Below are 10,157 nucleotides of genomic sequence, written 5' to 3'. Positions count from 1 at the left end.
ATCAGAATATGGAAATTATTTGGCAGATGGCGCTTAAATCAATATTTAAAATGCTTTTCTAAACAACAGTGTTGGAAGATGTCAGTGATTTTAGTGAAACTTTAAACAACACGGCACTGACAGGCAGCGGTTTATACATTTTATAACTGGCTAAAGCTGCTGCTAGCTGGTTTAGCCAGGCTGTTTATTTTACACATAGAGAATGGTGAATTGACAATGAGTAATAACTATCTAACTGTTATTATTAACCTTACCTTTTATTATATCCTTAAGATAATGAGTATACGTGAATTCTTCTGTCAGGTTTCCAGAGGCAAAATCACACCGGAAGTAAAGACACACGGCTTCGAGCCATAACGGAAGTTGTGTGACGTCGCTGTGAAAAGGATCTATTTGGTAAAAACTGTGAGCTTTGCTGAAGTAATTAAAGGCACAAGTTCAAATCCATGCTGAGTGGAGCTCCTCCAATCAGTGCTCCTCCGCGGCACTGATTGGCTAAGCAATGTAATGTGATCCTCTGATTGGCTAAGCAATGTAACGTGATCCTCTGATTGGCTAAGCAATGTAACGTGATCCTCTGATTGGCTAAGCAATGTAACGTGATCCTCTGATTGGCTAAGCAATGTAACGTGATCCTCTGCAGCAAGTGATGGCAAAGCGGGGCGTCATCACGACTTTACACAAGTGTGTCTTTACCTCCACGGTCGGCAGAGGCTCTGCTGAACCCCTGGGGTTCGATCGAACCCAGGTTAGAACCACTGATCTATAAGTTTCTAATTTTTATCATAGATTCTCTCCAACTGTGACAGAATTTAAAACAAAAATCCGCTGTATGATTTTTAAGCAACTTGCATTCTATTGCTTTATTACATGCAGTGTTGCCTCCCTCCCATTAAATCCAAACCCTGTTTGAGAAGGAAAGTAAATAAACACACCACCATCTAACAAAGTGGGATCAACTGTACATGGGGGCTAAGGCATCTGCCACCACATTCTCTGAACCCTTGTGAGATCAATCCTCTGTACCATCAATGACCAATGCATCAGCATTGGTTATACATCTGAGCAGGGGTGAAAGTAGTTTTAAATTCTTGGGGGTACTATGACAAATACATATATATATATATATATATATATATATATATATATATATATATATATAGTTTTCAAAGATTTTGGAAAAATTATTTGTAAATAGATTAAATTTATTTATTGATAAACACAATTTATTAAGTACAAGTCAATATGGCTTTCAGACTGGAAATTCTACATCAATGGCTATTATGGACTTCATTGAACAAATAACAGAAGCTGTTGACCAAAACCAGTATTGTGTTAGTGTTTTTGTTGATTTAAAAAAGGCCTTCGACACCATTAACCACACCATTCTTCTGGAAAAGTTAAATAGATATGGTATAAAAGGTACAGCTTTACAGTGGGTATCTAGTTATTTGGAAAATAGGAAGCAGTTCGTGCAGGTGAATGATGCAAGATCTGAACTCTGTAACATTACATGTGGGGTTCCTCAGGGTTCTGTACTTGGGCCAAAGTTGTTTCTTTTATATCTGAATGATTTAGTAAATGTGTCAGGGCTTCTTAAATGTGTGTTATTTGCAGATGATACTACCTTTTTCTGTTTAGGAAAAGACATAGAACAACTGATGGAGATGATACAAACAGAATTCATTAAGATACAAACTTGGTTTAAATTAAATAAATTAACATTAAATTTGAATAAGACGAATTACATGATATTTAGTAAAAAAAAAAAAAAAGTTATCGATCTTCCTTTTGAAGTCGATGATGTTGAGCTCTGTAGGGTTAATGAGGTTAAGTTCTTGGGTGTTATCATTGATGAAAAGTTGACATGGAAACCCCATGTAAATTACTTAAAAACAAAAATAGCCAAATCTATGGCAGTATTGTACAAAGTAAGGGATTTATTTCATGACAAAGCTTTATTTATGTTATATAATGCACTAATTGCTCCACACCTGACTTACTGTATTGAAGTCTGGGGGAAAGCATGTAAAACAATTACAAATCCCATCTATATTTTACAGAAACGAGCAATAAGATGTATCACCAGGAAACATTATAATCACCCGTCAAATGCTTTATTTTGTCAGTTGAAATTCTTGAAATTCTATGAGTTGGTTGATTTCAATATTTTGCAGGTTATGTATAAAGCTCATAAAAGCTTATTACCTCTTAATATGCAATTATACTTCATTAAGAGAGCAAGTAACTACAATCTTAAGGGTATAGAAATGTTTGTAAAGCCTAAGATTCGGACAAATTTGAAGGACCGATGTACATCAGTACAAGGTATACGATTGTGGAATAATCTGGAAAGTGATTATAAAAATGCTGGTTCGATAGATATATTTAAGAGAATGATAAAAGTTAAGTTGTTGAAAGTATATTCAAATGTATAATGTGCAATCATAAAAGTTGTTGTACAAGAAGGAGCTGATGTTTATTTATTTTTTTTCTTTCTTCACTTTTTTGTAATGCTTTATTAATGGAAAACTATTATTGTTAGAATGTGTTTATTGGAAAAAAGGGGCAGATATTAATAAGAATTTTATTCTTCTACTGCTACCTTTCATTTTATTTTTCTTTTTGATTTGTGTTTTTTATATTCTTTTTGTATGTATATCATCTGTTTTGTTTTAAATGAAATGAATAAATTTATTTAAAAAAAAAAAATATATATATATATATATATATGCTGGAAGTACCATCATGGGAGGACAAGCCCCTACATGGGATGTACCACCGACAAATAACTGAAGTGGCTGATGTCAGGAAAACCTACCAATGGCTGGAGAAAGCTGGACTCAAGGACAGCACAGAGGCTCTCATCCTGGCCGCCCAGGAACAGGCCCTAAACACCAGAGCAATAGAGGCTCAGATCTACCACACCAGACAAGACCCAAGGTGTAGGTTGTGCAAGGAGGCCCCTGAGACAGTCCAGCACATAATAGCAGGGTGCAAGATGCTGGCAGGGAAAGCGTACATGGAACGACATAAACAAGTGGCGGGCATAGTGTACAGGAACATCTGTGCAGAATATGGACTGGAAGCCCCGAGATCAAAGTGGGGAACATCCCCACTTTGATCTCTGGAGAATGACCGAGCTAAGATCCTGTGGGACTTCCAGATCCAGACAGACAAGATGGTAATGGCGAACCAACCGGACATTGTGGTGGTGGATAAAGAACAGAGGAAAGCCGTTGTGGTGGATGTAGCAATACCAAGTGATTACAACATCAGGAGAAAGGAGCATGAGAAACTGGAGAAATACCAGGACCTCAAAGAGGAATCGGGGCCCTCGGGGCAGTCACCCCCAAACTGGAGCAGTGGCTCAAACAGATCCCAGGAACAACATCAGACATCTCAGTCCAGAGATGTGCAGTTCTAGGCACAGCCAAGATACTGCGCAGAACCCTCAAGCTCCCAGGCCTCTGGTAGAGGACCCGAGCTCAGAGGATGAAACAGACCACCCGCGGAGGGTGAGAAGGGAATTTTTTTTAAAATATATATATATATATATATATATATATATATATATCCATCCATCCATCCATCCATCCATCCATCCATTTTCTTCCGCTTATCCGGGGTCGGGCAGCAGCTTCAGAAGGGAGGCCAAGACTTCCCTCTCCCCAGCCACTTCTTCCAGCTCCTCCGGGGGAATCCCAAGGCTTTCCCAGGCCAGCCGAGAGACATAGTCCCTCCAGCGGGCCTGGGTCTTCCCCGAGGCCTCCTCCCGGTGGGACGTGCCCGGAACACTTCACCAGGGAGGCGTCCAGGAGGCATTCTTACCAGATGCCCGAGCCACCTCAACTGGCTCCTCTCGACGTGGAGGAGCAGCGGCTCTACTCTGAGTCCCTCCCGGATGACCGAGCTTCTCACCCTATCTCTAAGGGAGAGCCCAGCCACCCTGCGGAGGAAGCCCATTTCGGCCGCTTGTACCCGTGATCTCGTTCTTTCGGTCATGACCCAAAGCTCATGACCATAGATGAGGGTGGGAATGTAGATCGACCGGTAAATCGAGAGCTTCGCTTTTTGGCTCAGCTCTCTCTTCACCACGACGGACCGGTACAGCGCCCGCTTCACAGTAGACGCTGCCCCGATCCACCTGTCGATCCCCCGCTCCCTTCTTCCCTCATTCGTGAACAAGATCCCCAGATACTTAAACTCCTCCACTTGAGGCAGGACGACCCCCCTGACCCGGAGAAGGAACTCTACCCTTTTCCGGCTCAAGACCATGGCCTCGGATTTGGAAGCACTGAGCCTCATCCCGGCCGCTTCACACTCGGCTGCGAACCGCTCCAGTGAGAGCTGCAGATCACGTTCCGATGAAGCCAACAGGACCACATCATCCGCAAAAAGCAGAGATGCGATCCTAAGGCCACCAAAACGGATCCCCTCAACACCTCGGCTGCGCCTAGAAATTCTGTCCATAAAAGTAATGAACAGAATCGGTGACAAAGGGCAGCCTTGGCGGAGTCCAACTCTCACCGGAAACGAGCCCGACTTACTGCCGGCAATGCGGACCAGACTCTGACACCGGTCATACAGGGACCTGACAGCCCGTATCAAAGGGCCCGGTACCCCATACTCCCGGAGTACCCCCCACAGGGCCCCCCGAGGGACACGGTCGAACGCCTTCTCCAAGTCCACAAAACACATGTAGACTGGTTGGGCGAACTCCCATCCACCCTCCAGGACCCTGCTGAGGGTGTAGAGCTAGTCCAGTGTTCCACGACCAGGACGGAAACCACACTGCTCTTCCTGAATCTGAGGTTCGACTATCCGACGGACCCTCCTCTCCAGGACCCCTGAATAGACCTTACCAGGGAGGCTTAAAAGTGTGATCCCCCTGTAATTGGAGCACACCCTCCGGTCCCCCTTTTTAAACAGGGGGACCACCACCCCAGTCTGCCAGTCCAGGGGAACTGCCCCCGATGTCCATGTGATATTGCAGAGTCGCGTAAGCCAACACAACCCCGCAACATCCAGAGCCTTAAGGAACTCCGGGTGGATCTCATCCACCCCCGGGGCCCTGCCACCGAGGAGCTTTTTGACCACCTCGGTAACCTCGTCCCCAGAGATTGGAGAGCCCAGCCCAGAGTCCCCATGCTCAGCTTCCTCAACAGAAGGCATGTTGGTGGGATTGAGGAGGTCTTCGAAGTATTCCGCCCACTGGCCCACAACGTCCCGAGTTGAGGTCAGCAGCACACCATCCCCACTATAAACAGTGTTGGTGCTGCACTGCTTCCCCCTCCTGAGACGCCGGATGGTGGACCAGAATCGCCTCGAAGCCGTGCGGAAGTCTGTCTCCATGGCCTCTCCAAACTCCTCCCAAGCCCGAGTTTTTGCCGAAGGTGTCCACCAATGGGTTCGAGGGTTGCCGCCACGACAGGCACCAACAACCTTGCGGCCGCAACTCCGAAGGCCGCCTCGGCAATGGAGATACGGAACATGGTCCACTCAGACTCGATGTCCCCCACCTCCCCCGGAACGTGTTCGAAGTTCTCCCGGAGATGAGAGTTGAAGCTCCGCCTCACAGGGGACTCCGCCAGACGTTCCCAGCAGACCCTCACTACACGTTTGGGCCTGCCAGGTCTGACCGGCTTCCTCCCCCTTATATATATATATATATATATATATATATATATATATATATATATATATATATATATATATATATATATATATATATATATATATATATATATATATATATATATATATATGACTGTATAGCTCAATAGGTAAGTCACCAGTCTTCCACCCGGGAGACCCGGGTTCGAGGCCAGGCTGGGGGCTGGGGCAAACGGTTACAATGGTGACATTGAGCTGTCAGTGTGGGTCCTTAGGCAAGACCCTTGGAGCTATATAGCCTACCTCATACCATGAGAGACACAAATAAGCACGACATGCCGGCTCAGACGTCGCCCGGTCAAACAAGGTCTGCGTCAGGTGCTGGGGAACCAGAGCACCCTGATGAAAAATGGGCTACTGGAACAATGGGCGAGAGGTGAAAACATGGATCTGTTGGAATGCTACTACTCAAGTAATCCTAGTCAGAGGGGCTACATGCAAAGACTGTGGGAGGAATGGTTAGCTCGACATCCCCAGTCAACACTAACTGCCAAACAACTAGTAGCTCAGTGTTCCAACATCCGCAAACGGCAACTGCTCTCACAACTGGAGATTGACGAGGTACGACACAAGTGCTACGGGAAGGAGCCAGGATGCCAGGTCAGAAGGGAGTCAACTACAACTCCCCGCCCAGAGACTGGGTATGTAGCCCCAGTAATGAACGAACCATCTGAGCTGAACGAGGCAGCAACTGACCTGAGAGAGAGAATCATGGCCCGAATGAACACCAGACGACCCCGACGCCAATTACAACGGCTGAGTGAAGTACCATCAGAAAGTCTCATTGAAGATGTGAATGCAGCATTGAGAACGATCCCTACCAACACCATAACAGAAACCAATGAGCTGATATACAATTCAGCATCAGTGATCCTTGAGATGCTTGGTTATAAGAGCAACCATGAGACCCAATACCCACCATGGAAAAGACGGTTAGAGGCTAAGATCAAGACCGTCTTGATCTTAGCCTCTTGATCTTAGCCTTGATCTTAACCGTCTTTTCCACCATGGAAAAGACGGTTAGAGGCTAAGATCAAGATAACAAGGAGGGAAGTGAGTCAACTGTCAGAGCTCCAAAGGGGTGCAATGAAAAGATCAGTACCCAAGAAGTACAGCCAGATGCCCATACCTGAAGCACTCGAAACTGCCAAACAAAGGCTCCAAGCCTTGGCCAGCCGCCTAAAGAGATACACGAGAGAGAATGAAGCCAGGAGGATTAACCGGCTCTTCGCCACCCAACCAGCTAAAGTGTACTCTCAATGGCAGGGTAATAACAGAGCGGACCCACCCAGGCTGGAGACTGAACAATACTGGAAAGGCATATGGGAAAGGGAGGCGTCCCACAACAGCAATGCACAGTGGCTAACCTCTCTACGAGAGGACCACAGCAACCTCCCTGAACAAGCCCCGGTAACCATCACTGTGGCAGATGTCCAAGACAGAGTCTCGGGTATGAAAAACTGGACAGCACCAGGACCTGACATGATCCATGCCTACTGGCTTAAGAAACTCACTGCCCTCCATGAGCGACTGGCAGCCCAACTGAACCAGCTGCTACAAAATGGGACTCACCCTAAATGGTTAACTGAAGGGCGCACAATCCTGATACAGAAGGAACCCTCGAAGGGTTCAGTCCCATCCAACTATCGGCCAATAACCTGTCTCTCTACAACATGGAAGCTCATGTCAGGCATCATAGCGGCTAAGATAAGCGGGCACATGGATAAATACATGAGCAAGGCACAGAAGGGCATAGGCATAAATAGCAGAGGAGCCAAACACCAACTCCTTGTAGACCACACAGTTGCCCGAGACTGCAAAACCCGACACACCAACCTGTGTACCGCTTGGATTGATTACAATAAAGCCTATGACTCAATGCCACACACTTGGATCATTGAATGCTTAGAGATGTACAACATCAATAGGACTCTAAGAGCCTTCATTGCAAACTCGATGGGGCTGTGGAAAACCACCCTTGAAACCAACTGCAAACCACTTGCACAAGTGTCCATCAAATGTGGCATATACCAAGGAGATGCTCTGTCCCCACTGCTGTTCTGCATAGGCCTGAACCCTCTCAGCCAAATCATCAACAAGACTGGCTACGGATACCGACTCAAGAATGGGGCCACGATCAGTCACCTCCTCTACATGGATGACATCAAGCTGTACGCCAAGAGCGAGCGAGACATCGACTCACTGATCCACACCACCAGGATCTACAGCACTGACATTGGGATGTCATTCGGACTAGAGAAGTGTGGTCGGATGGTTACAAAGAGAGGGAAGGTCACCCACACAGAAGGGGTCTCACTCCCAGAAGGAACAATAGCAGACATAGAGCACAGCTACAAGTACCTGGGAATACCACAAGCAAATGGCAACCTCGATGAGGTCACAAGGAAAGGAGCCACAGCCAAATACCTCCAACGAATAAGGCAAGTCCTGAGAAGCCAGCTCAATGGCAAGAACAAGATCCGTGCAATAAACAGCTATGCCTTACCAGTAATCAGATACCCTGCCGGAATAATTAGCTGGCCAATGGAAGAGATGAAGGCCACGGATGTTAAGACTAGGAAGCTACTAACCATGCATGGAGGGTTCCATCCCAAATCCAGCACCCTGAGACTGTACACGAGCCGTAAGGAAGGAGGCAGAGGACTAGTGAGTGTGAGAGCCACTGTCCAGGATGAAACATCCAAGATCCATAAATACATCAAGGACAAAGCCTCAACGGACGATGTGCTCAGCGAATGTCTCAGGCAATGGGGAACAGAAGACAAGGTGCTGGAAGTACCATCATGGGAGGACAAGCCCCTACATGGGATGTACCACCGACAAATAACTGAAGTGGCTGATGTCAGGAAAACCTACCAATGGCTGGAGAAAGCTGGACTCAAGGACAGCACAGAGGCTCTCATCCTGGCCGCCCAGGAACAGGCCCTAAACACCAGAGCAATAGAGGCTCAGATCTACCACACCAGACAAGACCCAAGGTGTAGGTTGTGCAAGGAGGCCCCTGAGACAGTCCAGCACATAATAGCAGGGTGCAAGATGCTGGCAGGGAAAGCGTACATGGAACGACATAACCAAGTGGCGGGCATAGTGTACAGGAACATCTGTGCAGAATATGGACTGGAAGCCCCGAGATCAAAGTACCCCAAAAGTGGTGGAGAATGACCGAGCTAAGATCCTGTGGGACTTCCAGATCCAGACAGACAAGATGGTAATGGCGAACCAACCGGACATTGTGGTGGTGGATAAAGAACAGAGGAAAGCCGTTGTGGTGGATGTAGCAATACCAAGTGACTACAACATCAGGAAAAAGGAACATGAGAAATTGGAGAAATACCAGGGCCTCAGGGAGGAACTGGAAAAGACCTGGAAGGTGAAGACCACAGTGGTGCCTGTGGTCATCGGGGCCCTCGGGGCAGTCACCCCCAAACTGGAGCAGTGGCTTAAACAGATCCCAGGAACAACATCAGACATCTCAGTCCAGAAATGTGCAGTTCTAGGCACAGCCAAGATACTGCGCAGAACCCTCAAGCTCCCAGGCCTCTGGTAGAGGACCCGAGCTCAGAGGATGAAACAGACCACCCGCGGAGGGTGAGAAGGGAATTTTTTTTTTTTTTTTTATATATATATGTGTGTGTGTGCTTTGGAGTTTCTGTGCTGATAAATTTTTTTGCAAAGCGATAAAAGCTGGTAGCTCTTGAATTGCTACAAAATAAAGCTGTATTTCCTCCTTCAGCCCACTGGCTGCAATGTTGACACCTTGAGATGCCATGAGACCTAAATCCTGAACATCATGGCATGGAGTGATCCCAGTTTTCCATGTCTGGCATATAATCATTCATTTTAGCTGTTAAACTGGTTCTATTGATCCTGTGTCCAGACAGAGGGATAATCAGTACCCCAGCATCATGACCTGTTTGTTCTGAAGATCCTGCAGCTTCCACTTCTCTTCCTAACATGGCGCCTCCTCACCCTGACTCTCATACTGACAGGAGGAACCACAGAGCTCTGTTAGGTTAAAGCTCATCTTCTGAAGTTGGGATGTTTTTCCTCCAACAGGTTCCAGAGGAATCACCTCAAACCAGATGTTGGACTGGATTTTATTTCAATGTCATTTGTGAATGTTAGAGCCTCATTTTCAACAGTGGAGCTATAAAAGTTGAAAAAGGTTATTTTGGAGAAAATCTCATCAACATCAATATTTCCACTAAATAAGAGGCAAAAAAAATTGTTTGATAAAGGAAAAGCCTCTCAGACTCTGAGCTCAAAGCACCAAACTAATTTTTTATATTAGACAATTAATTTCACATAATTATCATGGTAGAAGACATTTGATTGTTAAATACTTAATGTAAAATATTTACCGTGTTTGATGTTTGTTGTGAATGACGTGATACACAGAACGAGGTAATTAGTCCAAGTTTGTCATTTATTGAACGTTCAGAATCTACAGGTGCTGTGAT

At 45.9% G+C, this 10,157-nt stretch overlaps 1 protein-coding gene across 2 annotated transcripts in view; it reads right to left on the bottom strand.

Annotated features, from left to right (window-relative positions):
• ppox (protoporphyrinogen oxidase) overlaps positions 1-9,329 on the bottom strand; it is a 171,427-nt gene extending 162,098 nt beyond the window's left edge. Inside the window, exon 1 of one of the 2 annotated variants that reach the window (XM_081616978.1) lies at positions 9,061-9,329. In XM_081616978.1, the coding sequence (XP_081473104.1) occupies positions 9,061-9,168 (108 nt within the window). In that variant the 5' untranslated portion in view covers positions 9,169-9,329. The remainder of the gene's footprint in view (positions 1-9,060) is intronic. The other variant, XM_081616976.1, reaches the window with a different exon arrangement.
• Between the last annotated feature and the right edge of the window lie 828 nt (positions 9,330-10,157).

The sequence above is a fragment of the Poecilia reticulata genome, chromosome 16, assembly GCF_904066995.2.
Source record: "Poecilia reticulata chromosome 16, P_reticulata-male-v2, whole genome shotgun sequence".
Classification (NCBI taxonomy): Eukaryota; Metazoa; Chordata; class Actinopteri; order Cyprinodontiformes; family Poeciliidae; genus Poecilia; species Poecilia reticulata.
This window is presented reverse-complemented; position numbering and strand designations above follow the sequence as displayed.